The 24,228-nt window shown below is 33.5% G+C and overlaps 1 protein-coding gene across 1 annotated transcript; it reads right to left on the bottom strand.

Annotated features, from left to right (window-relative positions):
• Positions 1–898: 898 nt before the first annotated feature.
• Positions 899–23,913, bottom strand: LOC125064801 (echinoderm microtubule-associated protein-like CG42247). The gene is made up of 19 exons (XM_047672033.1): positions 23,416–23,913; positions 9,863–10,048; positions 9,052–9,168; positions 8,645–8,775; positions 8,068–8,192; positions 7,850–7,988; positions 7,018–7,167; positions 6,438–6,609; positions 5,669–5,764; positions 4,381–4,518; positions 4,121–4,252; positions 3,917–4,045; positions 3,637–3,765; positions 3,427–3,555; positions 2,914–3,076; positions 2,659–2,841; positions 1,763–1,858; positions 1,567–1,681; positions 899–1,053 (listed from the first exon to the last, which is right to left on the bottom strand). Exons 1-19 carry the CDS (start codon positions 23,911–23,913, stop codon positions 900–902), a joined length of 2,982 nt encoding a protein of 993 aa, XP_047527989.1. The 3' UTR covers position 899.
• Between the last annotated feature and the right edge of the window lie 315 nt (positions 23,914–24,228).

Here is a 24,228-nt window from a genome sequence, read left to right as displayed (position 1 = left end):
TGCATATATATCTCTTTCGGACTTTACGTACAAAAAATGTAACTCGTGATTTATTGTGACCGTAGAAAACACTTAATATAATGTGTATATTAGTCGGTTTCAAATTGAACTTGACCTTTTTACAGATGAAAGTGGCCCGCCACAAACATTTGCTGTATAAAATAATTGTGCAAACGTGTAAACAGTATCAAATCCCTTTTATGAGAAGTTTATAATCGAAATTGTGCCTCTATCATATTACATACTAATCGACTTTATTGGAAATTCATTTATATTATTTAATATAACATCATTTAATTTCAAGTTGTTAATAAGCCTATACTTTAGAGCCAATCGTTGATTAATATTAGAAGTCATAAATACTTAAATTTTGACAAATCATTATTTATTTATTTCAAAAATACACTCGAACCTCTAATAGCTACTAAGTTTTGTTCATGACAAAAAAATGTCTTAAATATCTAAAAGCCAATTATTTTGAATAAATTCTATGTGTTAATTTCGATGCATGATTTGATTATTTTATTCATGCATTTTAAAATGGCAGTGTGTGATATGACGCAAAATATATTTTATAATATTTTTTCTTTTAGTTGTAACGACTCTGTAGTCGTGGTTAATATTTTTTTGTATTTTTTTTTTCTATTTAATCAAAGTAATTATTCCTTCATTCGTTAAATATGAAATGACAAAATACGTCGTTCATACATTCTCGTCAGTATCTCCTCTTTGTATCATCAAATAGAAATATCCTCCAAAATCCACTATTCCGTTTAATTTAGCTCTTCGAAATTCAGAACTCGGAACGTAGGGTACATAGTCAGCGCAGGGGACGGTGGGGAGGGAGTAGGGGGCGCCACAACGACGGCCGGTGGTCGCAGCCCCGGCGCCGCTAGTTGCTAATCATCTACCAATTCCCATAACATGAGAGCAGCGTCAGATCCACCAGAAGTTACCATGCAACGATCATTAAACAGAAATCGAGCAGAGTAAACTGATCCCGAGTACACTTTTGCTTCATTGTACTCTGCCTTTGGACTAGCACATGGATACCTAAAAATATTTACATAATATCAATTCACGTGTTACTGTTTAAAGCGTGTAAGTTTGTTAAGCAAGTAATGCAGTAGGGTCAATGGGTATTATATGTTAAATACCACAGTTGGTGGCTTTTAGCGCCAGTGTTGATTTTTTTTATTATTTTTTTTATGATATTGTTGGTGGACGTGCAATTGGGCCACCTGTTGATGAGTGATCACCATCCCCTATAAGCAATGGTGCTGTAAGAAATATTAACCATTCTTTACAGCGCCAATGCGCCACCAACCTTGGGAACTAAGTTAAGAACTAATGTTATGTCCCTTGAGCCTGTAGTTATACTGGCTTACACACCCTTCAAACTGGAACACAACAGTAGTGAGTACTGCTGTTTGGCGGTAAAATATCTGATCAGTGGGTGGTACCTACCTAGACGAGCATGCACAAAGCACTACCACTAAGAAAAGATGGACGAAGGAGTTTCATTTTATAAAATATTAAAAAATATAGATAAAAATTTTGTCTCACCTAAACAGGCGTAAATACCCATCAGAATCACCACTTATAAGAAGATCATGGGCAGAAGAACGACTAGCAGTTGTTATAAGTGATGTCATAGGATAAAAGCGGTTATTCCACATTCCTGTTTTGATAAAGTACATATTAAAAACATTTATACATTTTTTTATAAATAAAAATTGTTAAAGCTTTTTGATACACTTACCCGACACTAAAAATCCAACTGTTGAATTATATGTAAACCATTTTACGTCTTTCATTGCTATAGGACTTTTCTCTGGTGACAATGCTTTTATGTCCCCTAAAAATGAAATGTTAATGTTATATCCAATACATTATAGTTTAGGCCGTGCAACAGTTAGTCGGGAAAAGCTATTGTATATGTGACATCCTCATGATCGATTTCATTAACAACGGGAATGACCAACTGTACAGGAGGTATTATAGTGCTCAAGTGAGGTATAAATACTGATGAGGTTTTTATTTTCTTCGTCTTATAATCCGGCAAGCAATTTAGATGAAAAGGCGGTCTGACACGACCGACGACAAAGAGAGTTGAGGTGCAAGAAAATCAAAATCAAAATATACTTTATTCAGGTTTTTACTTAGGCTTTTACTTGTAAGCACTTATGAATCGTCATTTAACAAGCTATGTTAAGTGAAGCTACCATCGGTTCGGAATTAGGATTCAGATTCCACCGAGAAGAACCGGCAAGAAACTCAGTTGTACTCTTTTTTAAAATATAAAAATACAAAGTCATGTTATATACATACGTATATAATTGTATTTGACTAACATGACTTTGCATTTTTATATGTTGATGTATAAAATGTATAAAAATTAAATATAAAAATACAATTAATTAATATATGATGTATAAAAATCCTGCCTGGAAGTCAACAAGTAAATAAGTAAAAGATCAACGGTTTTACCATTTTTTCTATGCACGATAGTGTTAACACTGGCGGTGTTTTCAAACTTTGAGGTACTGAGAATTTTATTGGCTTGATCTGGTTTGAATACAAGACTCCCGAATTTGCAGCCTTGAAAACTGCTACTACGGGAATATATATAATTATATAAAAATATTGTATACTCACAGAATGACAGATCATAATCAGCAGTAACAGTTTGCAAATAGCTTCCATCGAGACTCCAATCTAGTTGGACCAGTGGTTGTGCACCCCGAATCTTATTCGATTTCTTATAAGAAAAACCATCACGTGATACACGAAACAAGTAGATGCTTCCATTTTGTGATCCAATAGCAAGTAAATCGCCAGCTAGAAAATAAATATAAAAATAGCAGTTTTGGAAAAAGTTTACTATAAATTAAAATTCATTTAGAATTTTACCTGAATTATATTGCAAACAATTTAAGGGCGAGCCGCATACTCTTAAAGTAGCAACGTGAGCTCCAGCTTCGGCATTTAATATTACTAAATGCCCCTCTGTACTACCTGCAGCTAGAGCGCCACCTCCAGGATGCCACGCTAAGGATACGCATTCATATCCAACCTATACAAAATGTATATAATATAAATAGGATTTAGAAGCAGTATGTTAGTTGTACAATGAAGATCTCTTACTTTACTGGGATAAAAAAATAACCCAATAGGTGCTTTAAGCTATTCCGGATGAGTACAACGAAGACTTGTCCGTGCTTAATTTTTGTTAATAATATATAATTAAATTAATATAATTAATAAAAAAAATATCATTATAAATAGAAGAAAAAAACCGTGAGTAAATCTGCATGCAGTTGATAAAACTAATTATTATTGAAAGTAATGTAAGGGCTATTATTTTATACCCAGTAAATGAGAAGAAACGTACCTAAGTTTAATGTACTTTTTCATCTTACTTACCTGCGTAGCAAAGATTAATTTATGACCTTTCCAAAGAGCGATGTTTTTATCATGACCAGCAGTGGCAAACATTTCGTCATCGGGATGAACAGCTACTCCCATTAGATGCTTATGATGTCCAAATATTACCTATGAAATTATGATAATTTATGTTGACTTATGATTGATCCCAAAAGTAATGGGTGTTTCTTTTAAATTTTTTTTACATACTTGATTGAATCGTCGCTGTAAGGAACCTTCCATTATATTATTCTTAGTTGTACCAATGTATAAATTACCGTCGTTTCTGCCAGGTCTCTGTGGGTAAATACTGCGAATTCCACCTGCTGATTCAGGTAACTGAAATAATATAAACAGTTTTCGTTATTGACTTAACAATTTTAAGTAAATAAGAATTAAATAATTTTTCCTAGAAAGTTGTAATATATTCGAAATATTTTTGGTATAAAATCTGATGAATTTAAAAAATGGTTTCAGTAACATAATTTACCTTTGTTTCCGTTATCCTTTTATAATTTTGCAAGGAATCCCAAGCTGCAATTTTTCTGTCCTTTTCTCCGCCCGATATTAAAGTTCCTTCTGATAGCATTACTAGCGAACTAATGCCTTTTATATGTGCCTTAAATTAAATGTATTATATTAAGAGTTTCTCTAAAAATTGATAATAAATTTATAAATTTTAGATGTTTAATACCTCGAACTCCATCCGAACGAAATACGCTCCATCACTATCAACACTATAAATAGTTATAAATCCGTCGCTGTCAGCAGTCACTACATCACCGTCTTGTTCAAACTGTAAAGCCGTTACTTGTGTGCGAGCAGGCTGAGAAAATGAATCGATAAAGTAAAACCGATAAAAAGTAAATACACATCACTTTATTAGTAATGCACGACATTAAACTTTATATGTTAATGTGAATGCATTGATTAAATTTGAGTAGGTATATGTACCGGTTTTATTATGTCTGTTCGTTCAAAAAATCCATCTTTTCGCCTGTTCCAAAACGCAAGATGTCCTTTACCATGTGTAATCAGCAAATTGTCATCGAGAGGATGAAATGCTGCTCCAGTAAGTTCCTCTTGCAGGGTCTGAAACATAAATTAAATTAAGTAACGGACATAGATTTATACTTATCATATTTTTACTTGTATTTAATATCTCTATTTATAAAAACACTTTAAACATACAGTCATAGTTCAAATAAAAATCTTAATAACGTATTTAGAATAAATGTTGTATAAAGAGAGGTCGACTTATTATTATTTTTTGTAAATTATTTATTCATATTATAAATAATATGACGATAATTATAGCATTTATAAAATAGACACACAATTTAAGACTGTGTTTTAAAAAAATATCAAAGGTTTGTGTCAATCTCAACTTCCACCGTTTTCTTTTGTTGCTAAGCAATAATTCCATGTAAACTCAGATCTTTTATTTGTTAATCGAATTTGAGTTATACTTGCATGAACATAGAAACTAAAATTGAATTTTGTAAGGACATGTTTTCGTAGCGCTCATGTAGTTCCCCTACTTCACGTAGCGGCATCGTAGCGAACGTGTCATTTATAGGTATACTGAGCTCCGGAACTTATGTATGACAAAGGCTATAAAACTAAAATGTCCTTTTGTTTTCGCAGTAAATTATAGTGGTGTTTTGCAGTCAATTTTAAAAGTTTCATATATTTGCATTTTTCTAAAAATTTGGAAGAATAAACTTTTAACATAACTTTTCTACAACTAATCATGAGATAAGAATATTACATATACTATGTTTAATATTCTTATCTCATGAACTACTTCACACAGTACCAAAACGAATACATTTATTGAATTTTAAACCTTATGTTGACCTTACCCTAACCTTATGTATCGATAACCTAAGAGCCTTTTGGACTCTTTAAATTTTCTCAATACATACTATATGCATAATATCAGCCGTAAGCGCTACGAACTCCTGAGTGTAAGTAGTAGTTTTTCCGAATGATTTTTTAGAGACCACCTCGCCTCACTGATGTACCGAAATTATTCCGCGGAAAAATCAAACATTTAAAAGATTTAAGTATAAATTTGAAAAAAAAAGAACTATGTTATCCGAAGCGTACTTGCTCATGCAAGTACGCTATAGGATAACCTAGTAGATTTTTATTCGATTTCAGTATCAATTGAACAAAATGGTTTTATGAGTACAATAAAATTATTTACATTTCAGGCATTTCACGTAAGCGAACTTACCGCAACTTTGCCAAGTAAATGTCCCCATTGCCACTGCCAAACCGATAAAATACTTTCACGGCCAGCGTCAACAGCTAACACGTAGCTACCACCGTTCTGAAAAAAAATTAGTATTAGTATTAGCGGAAAGATTAGGAAAAACAATAATTACCCGTTGTATTTTTAGAAACCCACAATTTTGGTGGTTTTTTTTCGTTCTGTTATGTTTTATTGAAGTACAAGTAGAACAATAAAATTAAAAACTACACTACAAATAAGAAAATAAAGTCATAATACTTATATTTTTTTAATTATCATCTTTTTAGTTTATGGCATTTACAAATTTATAAAAAAACGTGAACATCACTCTGCAGATTTGAAATTACAAAGTCGTCGCAGAACGCCTGAAAGACGTGAAACGTCCAAATTGAAAATTAAAAGTATTAAAAAATATGGAGTTAAATAAAAACTTAGAATCTCGTTTATACAATAAACAAATTTTCTTATTATCTATAATATCTATATCTATCTTATAATAATATAAGTATATCAACGAACTAAGTAAGTAGTACGAGGAAGTAGAGAGCGAGTGCGTCGCACTTGATTGATGGCTTAAGAGGTGTCATGTCGTTTCCCGTCACGACATTCGGCTTTATGCTTGGGCGCACCAACACACAAACACCATAGATTTTTATGTCAATCAAAAAATAAATCAATGAATCAAAATTGGCGGAAACATAGTAATCATACTCACATTTAAGTAATTAAACTGAAAACTAATGTAACTCACCAATTGCGAGAACGCCACAGCTGACACGCCAGCCTCAAACTCCGCCATACCGAACACGTGAAGCGTCTGCAGCGTGTCCGTGCTCCAGATTCGCACGTGCGCTTGAGCACGCCGACCGCGACCTGCACGCTGTCCGCTCGCTACTAACTCCCGTGACGGATGAAGTTCCATACTACAGATTGAAATTTAAATATTTAAAATCATAAAACATATTATTAAATAAATTACCCGGATAGTCCAAAATTGTTATCATCGAACCAGAAGTCTAAAAAACAATAAAGTCATTTTGTTAATAATATAATCAGTTCTCAACTTTAACTGAGACTTTTGTAGTTTGTTAAAAAATATTTTATTTTATGATGAAATATACTTATTCTTTATTATGACAATTAATTTCTTATTTATAATCATGAATATTATTTTAAATAATGATTACATGGAAGATAGAAAATTAAGACGTATAATATATTATTCCAATTATTGCCGTTAATACATTTACATTAAGTATTATGACGATTATATAAAATATTTAAACAATATTTTGAATTCCGTTTAAACTATTTATACCTAAAGTCCTTACCATTGAATATCTTCCGTATGTCCAATATAGTGTCGCTGAGATTCTTCGTCTCGGTCGTACATAACTGCAACCGCGGCGACGTAGTACAACAGTTCTCCGGTCGGTAAAACCCATAAATTGCGCCGAGAATCTGCCCCACGGTAGCCGTACCTATTACGAATAATTAATTCCTTTTAGATGGACTTAGTTCATATTGCTTATTAATAAAAATAATATAACAGTGCTGCTTAACTTATGACATACTATTTTGAGTTATACTAATATTAAGAAGAGTTAAGATTTTTTGGTTATTGTACCACCAATTTCTTTCATTTAGAAAGAAAGTCTTAGTTTCAGGACGGACTTAATATTTTTTTTAAGGTATAGTTTGTTAAGTATTTAATGTAGGGCAGAGGTCTTCTCAAATTTCTAAATAGTAAAACACTATCAACTTTTTTTTATGATATCAGTAGGCGGACGAGCAAATAGGTCACCTGATGTAAGTGGTCATTACCGCCCATAGACAATGGCGCTGTAAGAAATATTAACCATTCCTTACATCACAAATGCGCCACCAACCTCGGGAACTGAGATGTTATGTCCCTTGTGCTTGTAGTTACTTATCACTAAACCCTTAAAATTAACAAATGATATAGGTGACATTCAAAGTAATACGTTTTTAAAGGTGAAAACATATGTAATATGTACGTAACATTACTTTATTCGAATATATTCATAGTCATTTTAGTACCGTTATTCTGTGTCATGTCTGTCCGTTTCATGTTATTTGTTAGACGAGTTCGTGCGAGACAGCGTTGGAAAAAATCACCATTATCATATTAATTTTACTTACACCCATTCGAGTTGCATTTTCTTTTCTGGGGGCGTATTGTCGATCGGCGCATGATGGATAGGCGGATAGAATGTTCGTCGTAATCCGCGAATCGTCACCCTGATGGGTTCCTCTTTCAGTACTTCTAAAAGGGTGTAATCTGAAGACGTAATTTTACATCATACATATATACAAAATATATGCAACAATATATTTAACCGTTATATGACAACAAATACCTGAGTTACGGATAATTTCTCCCTCTGGGGCGTAAAGGACTCTTGGACGGCTTTTGCTCCTCGCACGCCGTCCTCTTGTGTCCTCGGATACTGGCAGTGCAGCTACATTTCCTCTTGAACGTGATCTAGGTTAAAACCAAAATATGTTTTAGGCAATCATTTTAAATATTGTCATCTCTTTAAAATTTTATAGATCGTTTCGTTGATCTCACTGGTGGCAAAACGACTAGTTCGTTATTCCGTTACTCAGTGAATGGGATCGCCTTAGCTTATATTTTATTTATATTGCTAGCATTCCGACAATAATTGCACTCTGTCGTTATTTGTGCAGTAATTATAGTTATACATTGTGTATACAAAAAAATATTATGTATTTAATATCTGTTTTAATATATTAAATTGTTCGAAAAAAAACCGTTTTACAAAAAAAAATAATTATAAAATAGATTTATTTAAAAAAAGTAGATACGAAAATGATTTGTAAATTGTTATCATAATCAAAATAATTTTCATTTCCCGATATTCCACAATTACAAACAATAGCATCTATTTAATTTTAATATAATTTGATAAATACCTTCGTATCGGAGATTCTATTGGCAGTGGAGCACTTATTCCCGGACTTAGAGCCGATGGTACCATTGCTGTACCTAAATAAAATGTCTCTACGTCGGCGAATTCATTGCGTAGCTGAGAAAAACTCCTAACCTGGTTAACAAAAAATAAGCCGGATAAAATAACTTTACTTAACAATATGTTTGAAATAAACTACAAGCTTTGCACAGTCTTCAAGCGCGATATAAGCACCACGGATGTGGTTGACTTATCCGCCTAGAGGGGACGCCCTATACAAAATCTAGGCTAGGCCCTACCGCTAATTGAAAATAATTCATCCAAATTATTATAAAATACATCAATTACATGCCAATTTCAAATGTATTATGGTAAGAGCTTCACGACTGCACAAACGCTGCATTTTATTACCTCTTGTCCAGTAATTGTGTACATTCGTTTTGCTCCGCTCATTTTCAAAACTTGCCCTAAATCTTCTAAAACTTCTTCAAATGGTTGTGTCGTGCGAAGATTGAGCAAAACACGACACTAAAAAAAATATGTAATTAATTCACACCATTAATCCGTACGGAATTGTTTCATTGCGGAACGAAGTCATAATAATAGCTTTCAATAGCTAAAAGACCTAAAGCCACGATAGTTTTACAAACTCAAGGACTGGTTTATTGAAAATGTCTTATTAAAACACATACAAATTTCTAAGAAAACGATTCTACAGTCACAGTTATTATGGCACTCGGTGGGCTACTGATAACGGTGTGGATTAAAAGAATAAAAGTGAAATTCAAATTTAATTGTTTCGTGCAACATTACGATTTAACGTGTCAGGCGATAAAGTATCCTTTGAATTGCTAATAAAATTTTACGAAGCAAACGACTAGTTTATTCAAATGAACTGTTTATTAAATAACGAACAATGAAAATATACAAATGATCTGCATGTATTTTTAAAAATACAACATTTTTATCTTTTTAAATCATTCACGGTGTAATTTATAAGCAAAAGTATACAAGAAAAGGTTGATACCATGTTTGAAACGGCCACAAAAATATGTTTAGTGTGACAAGTTTCCATTGCAAAAGATCGTTATACGTTTATACATGTGTGTGTGTATAGAGGTTGTACGTATGAACTTTATTTTTTACTATTAGTATCTAACTGTAAAATTTAGTTACAATATAATTAAATTTAAAAAAATAACAATATTTTAATGAATTTTACCTGAATAGAATGATCCATGTTATTTATGATCCTAATTACTCTTCCACTAGTAGACTTGCCACCACCAGGGGGTGGGGCATCAGATTCAGCGACGGATTGCTTGCGTGTACCAGCGCGGGACCAACCGCTCGTCCCAGTCGCCGTCCCGCCGTACCACATACCGTTTTTTTTCCCGTAACTGGCAGCCTGCATACATAACACACATATATATAAACTATATTATAAATCATATAGGTCATTAATGGTATAAAAATAATACATTAATTGTAATAGGTTTTAAATAGAGTTGTCATAACTCATAAGTATATTGTTTATAACAATGAATGTTCTCTTTTTTAAATATTTATAAATAAAAAAAAGATGCCAATCTTTAAATTACAAGTTTTATGTTTCATTTTTGTATTCTTTTTTAATTTTATATTACAAAATTACTTGACAGAATATCTTTTCGAGATTTAATTAATTGTATTAATCATACCAAATAGATCCAAGTTGCGTCCCTGACACAATTTCGTATATTATGCTGACCGAGCAAGCAATACGAGGCTTAATTGTGAAATTTGCTAAGCGTAAATGATCTATCAATTATAAGTTATTTTTATAAATGACAAAAAATGTTCACGCCCATTTTCTATGAATTTTAAAAGTTACAAGAAATATTCTTTACTATAATAGTTTTGGGTTTTATTTTTTAAAAAAATCATAAAAGTTTTAATTAAAATTAAAACTAATTATTAATTATTTATCTTAAATAAATTTTAAGCCAAATATTTAAGTTCAACTTCTTAATAATAATTTATAAGCATAATATTTAAATTTTTAGGCATTCAAAGTCCGTCTATTCGACTATTTTATGGGTATTACACCAAGAATTTCGCTAACCTAGTCGAAGACGATGAATATTTTTTTTTTATTTCTTGTAAATACCACGGCTTTTAACCTAGTTTACTTATGATGGCCGATTTCATGCGAAGTATTACATTACTAGCGTGAAATAAATGCTAAGTTACCTGCGTCGCTAACGAAAGAATTTATAAAGAAAACATTGTATGATTAATGTTGTTTTGCATATAATTCTTAAGAACTTTTTATTGTTTCTCTACACATTTACATCGATACGAAGGAGCTTTGATATGTTTAAAGAAATATTGTCAATTTATTTTTATATATGGAATTTTCAAAACAAATGTAACTTACCATATTATCTGTGATATGCAAATTGACTGCGCTTTTAGCGTAGTACCGAATTCTTATTCGCGATATTTTGCAAAATTCAACCGACTTGAGCAACTGACGAGTAACCACTGACGATGGTAAACAATACCGCCACGATAACGGTCAAATTATGCTGACGTCCTTGGCCGATGGTACTGACCGTTCGCCAAGGACAACTCTTATCGTCGTATGCGTGTAATTAGAACATACAATCACTGCGGCCTTCGGAGCCCTTCGCATTCAGCGTTACTAAGATTTAGGTAACTAAGGAAAATTTCTTGTGAAATGTTGATGTTCGACTTATTCACGTGTAAACGAAGAGAAAATTTGTCGCGGACGAGGTCACGTCAGAAATTGCTGCATAGCAAGCGAACCGCGCGCTGCGGTGTTTTGTGGGTTCAAGTCGAATGAAAATGTTTTTGATTTGTCTTTCTGTAATGATTTCTTTGTATTGCATAATAGTGACGTAAGGCAAAAGTTGTATTAACGAGCGTTATCGAAAATGTTAATTTGAAATTTATATACGTAGGTAAATTTGTGAATTGTTTTTATTTATATTTTTCAGAACACCTCGTTATTAAAACATATAAATATTACAATTCAGAATCAACAAAACACACGCAAGTATTTAAATATGCATAAAGAAACATTAGATTATGATAAAACAAAACAAGCATGTAAAATATTCGTTAATTACTTTGGTAATTAAGCGTGGAATATTTTGTTTTAGTAAGTAGATTAGTGATATATAGGCTTTATATATAATGGGTAATAATTTTTAAATATTGTATTTCTGTCCACCATTGTGAGAAATAGATTTATAAAACCTCCTTCGTCAAAAGAACAGTTCCAACTTTTGACGAAGGAGATTTTAAAATTTCAAAATTAAATGACATGCTATTATTAACTGTAATACGTTTATCGCTCCAGTGTATAAAGTCTTGTGTTTAAAATTCAAATTTCAAACTTCGAAAATTCAATGAAAAGATAAAAAATAATTTTTATTCTGATGTAAACTAAACATACTTTGGTCGTACACTTACACATCAACGATAAATACATAATAGTCGACTATGCTTGCATCGTATGCTTGTGTGTAGGTGTAGGTATGTAATAAATACCTAATGTTGTCGTTTTTGTTGCGTATTTTAACCAATATTTCGTATTTAATTACACTATTTAGATGAAAATATTGCTGTTCGCACGCGAATCCGAAATATTTTTTTCTACGGTATACTGGAATAGTATCTAGTTAAAATCATACAAATGGAATTAGTATGATTTTAACTAGATTTTTTACTGACAAATGAATAAGATACTGTAACATCTCGTGTAAACTGTTATTATAAAAACATTAATTGAAATATTTCTGATGTGCAATACTACGACATCCAATATCGCAAGGGCTTTATGACATCTGCTCGTAACAGAAAAAACTATCGCGCAGAAAGGGAAACATTATAAGCTGAATTATATTCAGCGAAGAAAATATAATTATGACAATTCTATCGTATATATGATTGATCTATTTTTTTGTGTTAATAAAATCGACTAGTCAGTATACTCACAGGAGGCTCTGGTGTGTAAACTGGCAGTGATATGACAGTGAAAGGAAATTCCTCGTCGCTGTCCAGCATCGAGCTAGCTGGCGAGCACCAGCGGCTTCGGCGCGGGCGCCACACTTTTGTGTCTTACTTTTCTATTTGTGTTATTTAAATGTTTAATATAAAGCCCAATTCACACTTTTATTAGACTCTAATGCAAGTTTAAAAGCTGCTAAGATTTTATTACACTTTAATTTTTTTAAGTTTTAATTTCTGTTTATTACTAAGTTATTTATTTATCGGTACAATTATATGAATATTTTCTAGAAAAAAAAATGTGAATTAAGAAAGTGCGGTAAGTTCTTTGATTATGTTCATTGAATAAATGTATACTATTATTTTATTTATCAATGAGAAGGCATAAACACGTTTGTATAGTCTGTAAATGTCAGTAGCGTTCGTCACCTTTACTCAAGTTCAAGAACTCAAGTGCAGGTTTTGTTCACGAGTGGATTTACTTAGAAAAGTTTATCTTAACATGTAAAGTCTTCTTGTTTTAGTCTCCACTCTCTCGTAGGTATAAGATTGCAGACCAAGAACGCCTGGGATAAAATCCCAACATAAGGGTAAATAATAGCGTTATTGGATTTTTTTGTAAATTTTGATAATGCACTCGAACTTTCGAAGTTGACAGTGTAATACTCCCTTATTGGATAAAAAGGCGTAAGTTCTGCGTCCGAATTCATACCAGTCATGTGGATTTGACTTCCCATCGGATTTTGAGAGTGAGATAATAATAAGTGTAGTTGAGTTTGTACACATACATCGCACTTATGTAATATAATAATATCACCTGCCCGTGGCTGTAATCGGTTTGGACATTTTTTTATACATCACAGAAAACTAAAGATAGTGATAGCGATACTTTACGCTTACTATTATAAATAAATAAATAAATAAATAAATATTGGACAACATCACTATTATGGTTTGCAAATAATGTTTATGAATAATAGGTTACCTATATAATTTTTATGTAACCGTAAAATAAACTATTTAATATTTTATCTTCTAAAAATCTCCTGTACGTGTTTATATAACTAAACTCGTCCTAAACGGCTGAACCTATTTGGACGAATTTTTTGTGAGTCCAAGGATGGTGTAGATTGGACCCGGTAGGTGGACATCGTGTGGTTATAAAAATTCTTATTTACCCGGACGAAGTCGAGACGGGCGGTTAGATTGAATATAATATTAAATTATTTATTTTAACCAAACAAAAGTGTCCAAAAACTTATCGCGATCGGTTAATAAATAAGATTTATCGTTTTTCAGAACTAAGCAGCTGCTTTAACATAAAGTAGCTATGAAGGCGACTGTGATTGTTTACGCTTATACATATGCGGTAGTGACGTCGGTCCAGCCATCCGGTGCATCGCGGACATTTGCATACAAAGTGTAAACCTTACGATACTTGATTTGAACAGAAAATTACGGGTGCTCGCCGCTTGTTCTACCTTGGGGTCGCCTTGAGAGATTAACTGCGGCCGTGTAGATTTTATATTATCTAATAAATTTGAAATATAATCATATGTGTGATTATATTTGACCTACCGATAAATAGGTCACAATTTTTTTTAACAACTTGTATGTTGTTGAATCTGTAATTTCGTTTTATTACTCAAATAGCCATATATTCTATATGGCTATTTTATGAGTAAACTATATAAAGTAGAAAATTATTTTAAATAAAAATATTTTATTTATAATACGTAAGCGAGAGACTTCATAAAAACTTAACAGGACTTTCAAACATTAATTTAGTAGTACTGAGACACAACAATTGATAAGATACATTTTTTTTGTTTTGGTTGGTGAAATGGAAAAAAATATATCTACTTTAATTTAACTGTAAAGTACATAATGTATGTATTAATACCTATATTAAAAAAAAAAAAACAATTTTTAATTGAAATATGTCTTTACTAATATATATGCGAAAGTAATTGTGTATGTCTGTCTGTTACGCCTTCACGACTTTACCACTTAACCGAATTTGATGAAATTTGCCATGGCTACTTTTTATATATCCGTTGACCAACCGTTAAAATGCAAACGGGCGACTACAATTTTTATATAAACATTTTATAAATTGTCGGTACTTAGATATGCAACTTCTTCAAAAGGTAATTAACTGGATTGAGATTGACTGCCACGATACAATTAAATTAACTTATAGGAAAGTCTTTTAAACACATATTTATTTTTGTATTTTTCATGCCGCAGTAAAGATATAGGTAGACCAAGCTAGTATTCGTAGCAGTGGGATACGTGCTCTTCGGTCTGTACTGTACTGTATAACTTGGCGGTAGAGCAGACAGAGCAGAGCAGATAATCTTGGGAGCCAGAGCAACTACGCCTAAGTTTTTTTAATTTCTTACGAGAAGCAACTTAGTGACAGGGCTTTGTACATGCCCTTCTGTGTAAGTACCATGGCAGATATTCTTGAAAAACGGCAGAATTTTGTGTTGTTGTTTTCAAGTTCGAAGTGTGAGTGAGGTTGTGTAGCTACGGGCACAAGGAATATAACATCTTAGTTTCCATGGTTGGTGGCGCATTGGCGATGTGTTCTATATTTCTTACAGCGGCAATGGCTATGGGGCGGTGGTAACCAATCACCGTCAGGTCACACATTTTCTTGTTAGCCTAACGATTATATAAAATTAAAAACACAGTTTTGACTGATTCTTTGGTAAACGAAAGTCGGCCCTAGATAGCCCTATCTTTTGTTGCTGCAGAACCCGAAAACTGAAGTTCTTTTTGACTAGATTTGAAAAATTATATGTATCATATAGATAATACACACGTACTCGTAATAAAAAAAACATTAGACTGATAGTACGACATTGTACTCATCTAGTCGTCATTATTACCAAATAAACATAGTTTGTATTGGTGTGTTTCGGTTTGCATAGTGAGACAGTATGACTACATACACAAGGGGCCTAAGCTAACTAACCATATATGGCCTGAAATAATAGTTCATATATCTTACAGAACCAAGGTCTATAACCAATTACAACGAGGTAGGTCTTTTTTATATTTGCTAAATTGGCGAACAGGCAAAGGACCGCCTGATAGAATATGGTCACCACATGAAGAAATATAAACCGATACTTACATCGCAAATGCGCCACTAAACATGGAAACTAAGATGTTATGTACCTTATGCCTGTAATTATACTGGCTCACTTACCTTTAACACTGGAACTCAACAGTACAAAGTGTATGTGTCAAACAGTGGCAGTAATGTCTGATGTGACCAATACAGACCTACACAAAGCCCTATCACAAAGTAAGTCGTAAGAATTTAAAAAAAAAAAACGAATACCCTCGACAACAATAGTATTAACTTTTTATTAATGCCTTTCGTCAATTTCATACGCATTCAACTCGCGACACGTAATATGTAACAAAGAAAATATATTTTTGCGATATATTTAACGTTATAAGGGCTTCTAGGGCTGTCGACGGTAAATATCGTATTTCACACGCGACGAATGTTTCTCTCAAGTCACGTAACAACGTGTACTTTTTATGATATTAAGAAAATATAATAACCATGAATGATATGCTTTCATATATTATTATATTGTTTGAATAATTAAAACTATTTTTAAAATATACATTTACGTGTAATAAATATAAGATATTTTATTTCGAAACTAAGTAGGTATGTTGTATTGAATTACATTGTAATATATTTTGAAAATGTAAATAACAGTGTTAATCGGTATTAAATAATTCACTTTGTGAATAAATATGTTTTTTTTTTTAATACGATAGTTACTTTTAGTTTTCTTTTTTGGTGAGTGTATCGTGGTGTATTTAATTATGTAAATTGTTTATTAATTGTATAATAATATATTGAAATTACGTTGACTATGGGCTCGATAATATAACTAGTGAAAGTAATATTTATAATACGTTAAAATTTAGCACTGAGAAACCATAAAAGGATTAATGTAAAAAAATATTTTATATTGTTTGTTTAGAGTCCTACACAATCCTTGAATATTATATGTTTTTATGGGTATCACTGTCACTATATCGGCACTTTCACTGGATATGTTTAGTTGTATAATATATGTAAAAACGATTTCAGAGATACGTCGTTGTTGCAAGCCGCCATATAGGGTACTAGACCCAACTACAACAGCTGATGAATCCGCACCAACAAAACAAAGCTCTACTTACACATTACAAAACGACCTAACAGTTTCAAGTATAAGCTTAGAAGCAGCCTTTGCTGATAGAAATAGAGTACAAATTAAAACGATAAAGATATGCGCATAGCACGGTTGGATTTCAACGACTATTTAGATTTGAATACCGCTTTGGCGCGGCAGGGGCTGGACGGCGACCAAGGTCACTCTCGGCTTATCCACGCAACCCTTAACCGAACATTATGGTACAAAGCCGATATATATCGAGACCCTACTACACAATTAAGACTTTTATGGGGGTCTCACGTGTTCAAAATATTAAGGAAAGGCTTTCGAGCGACACGCGACTCGATAAGCTAATTCAGGATTACGCATTTAAAATTATAAGTGAAATTAGGCGAAGGTTGGAACGTGGAACCTTGATCTCATTTCCTGAATTACTATTTATTAATTGATTATTGTATAGAATGTAATTGTTTTACCAAACCATTATTTGCCTGACCAAATCCAGTTTATTATTGTGTGTCAGTGCAGTGATTTATAACACTGCAAGGAAAATGATTTGGTAGAAGTTCAAAACTTTCTACCAAACGTCAAATTCTTCTCGAGAATGCATTTACTGAAGGTTAGCTTTCTGCCACCATACTACCATTGTTAAATAATTGTTGTTTATGCTTGGTATTGATGGATGCGCCTTGCTTAACACGATACTTACAACATTAACGACATTGACATATCGGAAGAACTACTCCCTGTCGTTGAAATAGGGTCGTTACTTGGTTAAGGTGCATGCTATCTTACCTGACACACAGAGCGCATAATAAATTATTGTTATAAATTAAATGAACATTTATTCTCTTCTAGATTTAACAAAACGTAAATATTCGTATTTAAATGATTAAATAACAAAAAAAAAAACTAAAAATGTTTTCGCTTATTTCGTAACGATCAAAGTAATTTATCGAACGATAATATATTAAAAAATTCAACATTTATAATTGTTACTTCAAATCGATTAGCAAATTACAAAAAGTGTAATTTTAATATTTTGTCAAAATAACGAATATACATATGTATTTACGTAGATCATACAAACGATAAAGTCGATAGTTTAAACGTTCACAAACTTCCTTGTAATTTCGCAATATCATGCACTAGCCTTTAAACACTATCCGATGCTTGACCTATATCCCTAATTTCGACACCCGTCGATAGAATGGTCTATAGAAAAGTGCAACTTATGCATTTTCATGCGATCCTAACACGTAAGTATTGTTTCGTTTTTGAACTTGGATATATTTCTATTATAACTAATTGTAGGTATTTAATATTATTTATTAACTTTGTAGCATAGTGTATTTGTAGTTTATTTAAAATAATGAATGACGCAATTTTTTTTTATTGGTTTCGATGACATTGATTGTATTGTCAACAGCCAACAATATCAGTTGACAGCCAAAACTTTTCGTAAAAAGGTTTTTTTTGTAAAAAGGATCATTCAATCATTCGCCTGTAATACGATATTAGAAAATTAAAAGTCTAATAATGAATAAGAATCTGATTAAGATGATATTATCTGTTCAGTAATCAAAATTATTTTATCCAAGGTTGTGTGTTAGATCGTTTGAGGCGATAAGACCGCCTTTGTGGATCATTTTCTTTCTTTATGGTGTTTGTCTGATATGATCTAGTTAGCAATATATGCTTTAATCGATATGTAATAAAACTTTAATAGTCTATGTGTTTACTTTTTAAGTTTTATACAAATCAAATATCAAAATCAATCCAGAAACACGTAAAGTCTTCTCTGAGTTCTCAATGTGAACTTTTCATAAGTATTTCCAAGTCTATACATGTTGTTTTTGAATTAAAAATACTGTTTCAAATAAAAGATTTTGTGTAAGATTATTATGATATCACACATCAGCCCGCAATCGTCCACTGCTGGACATAGGCCTCTCCAAATGCACGTCACTGTGGTCTTTCTTCGGCAACTCGCATCCAGCTCCTGCCAGCCGTCTTGCGCAAATCGTCACTCCACCGTGCCTGAGGACGTCCTACACTACGTTTGCCGAGACGCGGTCTCCACTCTAGAATACGTTTTCCCCAACGGTTATCGGTTCTACGACAAATATGGCCAGCCCACTGCCACTTCAGCTTACTAATCCGGTGGGCTATGTCGATGACCTTAGTTCTCTGACGGATCATCTCGAGCATAGCCCTTTCCATAGCACGCTGAGCGACTTTAACCCGGTGGACCAGCTTTGTCGTGAGTGTCCACGTTTCGGCTCCGTATGTCATGACGGGTAGGACGCACTGGTTGAAGACTTTCGTCTTAAGGCACTGTGGGATCGACGATGTGAAGATTTGTCGTAACTTCCCAAATGCTGGGAATTGACATACCGTCATGACATACGGAGCCGAAACGTGGACACTCACGACAAAGCTGGTCCACCGGGTTAAAGTCGCTCAGCGTGCTATGGAAAGGGCTATGCTCGGAGTATCTCTGAGGGATCGCATCAGAAATGAGGTGATCCGTCAGAGAACCAAGGTCATCGACATAGCCCACCGGATTAGTAAGCTGAAGTGGCAGTGGGCTGGCCATATTTGTCGTAGAACCGATAACCGTTGGGGAAAACGTGTTCTAGAGTGGAGACCGCGTCTCGGCAAACGTAGTGTAGGACGTCCTCAGGCACGATGGAGTGACGATTTGCGCAAGACGGCTGGCAGGAGCTGGATGCGAGTTGCCGAAGATAGACCACAGTGGCGTGCATTTGGAGAGGCCTATGTCCAGCAGTGGACGAATGCGGGCTGATGTGTGTGTATGTGTGTGTGTCCCAAATGCTGCCTAACCTAGCTGAATTCTTCTATTCAACTCATCCTCAAAGTTCTTTCTACCTAATCGCAATATCTGCCCGAGGTAGACATATTTTTGAACAACTTCGAGGACGGTACCGTGTATCGCAATCGGTTCCAGTAGAACATGTTCATTGAACATGACCTTGGTTTTACCCAAGTTCATCCGTAGGCCGATGCGCGTAGAAGAATCGGCCAGCTCATTCAGCATCTGTTGTAGGTCCTGCAGCGTTTCTGCCATGATGACTATAACGTCTGCGAATCTCAAGTGAGAGATGTACTCGCCATTGATGTTGATGCCACGCCCTTTCCAGTTCAGCGTCTTGAACATGTCCTCCATTGCATTAGTGAACAATTTGGGGGAAATAACGTCCCCTTGTCTCACTCCTCGATGCAATGGTATGGGATTCGTTTGCCGACTCTGTACTTGGACGGACATGGTGGCGGCCTTGTAGAGACATCTCATCACTTGGATGTATCGCTAATCAACTTGGCAACGCTGCAGGGACTCCAGAACAGCCCAAATTTCAACCGAGTCAAAGGCCTTCTCATAGTCCACGAATGCAAGACACAGAGGCCGATTATACTCATGGGACTTCTGTGTAATCTGCCGCACTGTGTGGATGTGGTCTATGGTGCCGTATCCGCCCCGAAATCCGGCCTGTTCCGTTATTTGACAATTTTTATGTATGTATGTAACTCAAAAACATAAAATGTTTTTCCATCTGATGTTCATACTGTTAACTCTCGAAACAGTCATATGTTTGTAGCTAGTATTACCCCGTTAAACAGGGTTAATAATCGTGTGGCACAATGCGCTATTACAACAGGATACCTATAAACATTCAAATATATTGAATTGCAAACTTCTGAGAATCGTTAAGGAACGTTTATCTGTCAAAGGATTACAAAACTAATGAATGTTTAGAGGATTTCACACCTTGAGAAGGAATTCCTAGGCTATTTCAATTTTTTTTTTAATGTTATAAAACATGCTTATGACGAACGACGGACGGAAAAGATTTTTGATTTGATTCCTAATTTATAAAATAAAGATTATTTTGGGAGGAAGGCTATATGCTTTCGCAAAATAACATTACGATACTAATAATAAGTGGATTCGTAACTTAAATGATAAAAAAATATTGTAAACTGTGTGAGTCATGTTTAACGTGGCAGGCAAAAATTAAATATGCTTTCGAAATGACTTTACAAAACTTCATGCGATCGTTAAGACGCCGCATTTTTGTGTTAGCGATATTTAATAGCTTATTAGGTCTAATAAATTCACATCGAATAGTGATAAAAGCAATTTCACTAAAGAGTTTATATTGAAACGTGAATATAGAAAATGTTTGCAATTTTTAATGGATTTTTATTATAAAAGTCAGTGAATGATACTTATACGATTCGAAAGACCGTTGATGAGTACAAAAAAAAGTTTATATTGCTATTTCTTAAACAAACAATAACAAAATAAAGAACACATTTTTTCTTCTTCGATACGTAAAATAAACAATTTACCTATAAATCTACTCGGAATTATTTCAAGTTATAAGATGCAAAACATCATGTGCTACAAAGTGCTACGGTGCTACACAGTGCGTCACTTCTACGTCTACGACGTCCGTCGCTACGGCGTTCTAGCAAAATATAGCTAATTTAATTTTGTATTATTATTTTTAATGGTGTCATCTCATGCTCATATATTTTTTAATTCTGATATAAAAAAGGAGATAGATAAACGAGTTATTTATGCGTATGCATGTCTTATTAATGTAAATAACTTTATATTAAAAAAAAAAAGATTATATATACGATTATATGTAAAGATGTATAGTTTTGAACGAAACTTAATTACATTATTATAGTTTTTAATATGGATAGATCCTACAAAAATCGTTGCTACATTGAAACAGAAACAAGTGACGAATCCCTAGTTTTCCATCCTAGTTTTTTATTCTATTCAAGAATATAATTATCAAAATTGGTGAGATAAATATAAAGGGAAATTCACGTTAAGAAAATTATTTATGAATAGGCTTTCTCAGAATCTGATTAGTTTTATTTCAAGTTTATTAAGATGAAAAAGATTATAAGTATATAAATATTGCTCACCATTACTATTTCTTTGGTAGTAGGGCCAATAAAATATATAATGAGCATAAATAAGCAAATAAATATACAAAAACTTAAAAAGAAAATAAGTAATTTTGGTAATTATTGTATGATGTAAGACTTGAAAGATTTCGCGATTGCGTGAATACGCCTTCACTCACTCAATGTAAAAACTACAAAAACCTAGAAAACAAACGACCTGCGGTGACCGCCCTCTCTGTTTACTTATTCATATATTCAAGCTTTCTTCGATAACGCTTATGACAGATTATAATTCTGCAGAGGTATAATTGAGCAAACGCCATTAGTTGCGACGAAGATGTGTTATGAAGGAAAATCTACGTTAGTCATTAATTTTAAAAGTCATATATGAACCACTAAGCTCAATATTTCATTAATCTTTTTCTACCTAGAGGGAAAAATAAATCTACCATTCTTACAAGTTCATAACCAACATTTAATTTAATTAATTAATTATTTTATGTCAAAACCGTCGGCAGACGTTGTATGCCGTGCACAAAATAAAACCTTCTTCGAAACGCACTGCATCTTCCGGTATCAGTTTTATGTATATTGGTTTGATATTTTTTTTAGTTAGGTAATACGTTAAACGGTAACGGTATTTCATTTATTAATATAGATTTATATATAGTATTTTATTACCCAAACTGTGAATATTAATTTAAAATTATGGACGTTGTTATCAAAAGCATTACTAATAAGCCTAAGTATAGTAGGATTTCTTGTTGATAAAAAATCTTCGAGAAAATTTTCTTCAGTGGTTTTTTTTTATAAATTACGTATAAAGTTATGCGTTGAACTGCCTTGGTGCATATTAAGTGCAAGGTGGTGCATTGCCCTCGGCTCGATGTCGTTGCCAAGTTTGCTCTATGTACCACGTAAGCCGTTCAATTGTAAAGAATATTGCGTTCATAAACCCACGTTTCATTTAAAACTATAGAAATGATTATTTTTATTGCCTTAACAGTATAATTCTTGACTTTTAGTTATTAAAATAATCTATAATACGATCAAAGAAATTTCTTAGTCGGCAACATCGAAACTATTTTCACTTAAGCTACTTTAAACAACCAAACAGTCCGCATAATTGTTTGTATAATTTCCTGTTCCATGGAAAATAATAGACTTATTGTTGGGCGGTATTCGTTAACAATTAGCGACTTGAGTAAAGTTTGGTGCGCAATGAAAATGCAAATGTCGGAGACGGTGCGTGGTTCTTATCCTGTGACCCACATCACAAGGACGCGGCCTCGCCAGGCTATAGCCATCGTTTACCTAAATACCATCTGTCAAAATTGTTAACATTGTACACTTTTTTAACCGTGCACACTTAATTATTTTAATCGAAGCTTTAAGCTGTACTTCATGTGTCGTATATACATACTTAAACATATATATGTAAATAATTTCGCATGAATTAAACAATTAAACGTAACCCATATTAAGGGTCACGCACATAAAGCTAATTATGTAGCAAAATGTATTAAATGATACGTCTGTTATTAAAACAATTTGTTGTTTGCGATATAAGAAACTGTGACATCGGGAATTATAAAATATATTAAAAAATTACCTTAAAAGTCTTATACGAAGAAACGACGTATGATGCTCCGTCCTCCAGTTCTTCAAGTCGGTACTTCCTATCACCATCCATTCCGAAGATGAATCTCGCTCCTCTGGGGAGTTCCAACCTCTCCGACAATCTATCGAGTAACGCGTCCATAGATACCAAGTCCCTCCCCAATTTAAATCGGAATTCGACACCAGGATGGAATGGATCTCCATTTCTGTAAAAAGTGACCCTTCTCGCCTTCCAGTAGTTTAGGTTAGCATAGCGGCTTGTCGGTTCCGGTCTCACCGGACGAACCGTGGCTTCCGAGCCTTCGGAGATGTCATCTTGTCTCTGAGGTGGTGATGCTGGACGGGAGGGACGCCATTCAGATGACTTTTCGTCATCGGAAGGTGGTTGCTGGTCCTGTTCGGTCGTAGGTACCGGTTCTGGCGCCGGAGCCGGTTCTGCGGCAACCTGAGGACGGAGGTTTTGACGCGGTCTAGTTACTCGACGCGACATCACGCGGGACCTCTCGGCCGTCGACTGGACGCCTCGCGTTGCGCCTACTTCGTTTATCAACTGATAGATACTACGCATGTGATGGATACATTTCATTCATGAAAATTTATAATAATTATACCTACGTTGCTACTTTGCTATATAACGCATAGTGTAGGAGCTTTAAATGTATATATTTATATCAAAATCAAAATATTCTTTCTTCAAGTAGTAGTCATAAAAATACTTGAATACAAGTACTGAATCGTCATGTTACAATTTAGAATTAAATGTAAAGCAATAAATGTTACATTTAGCTGACAATTAACTTTTTAA

This window comes from Vanessa atalanta, chromosome 6, assembly GCF_905147765.1.
Source record: "Vanessa atalanta chromosome 6, ilVanAtal1.2, whole genome shotgun sequence".
Taxonomy (NCBI): Eukaryota; Metazoa; Arthropoda; class Insecta; order Lepidoptera; family Nymphalidae; genus Vanessa; species Vanessa atalanta.
This window is presented reverse-complemented; position numbering and strand designations above follow the sequence as displayed.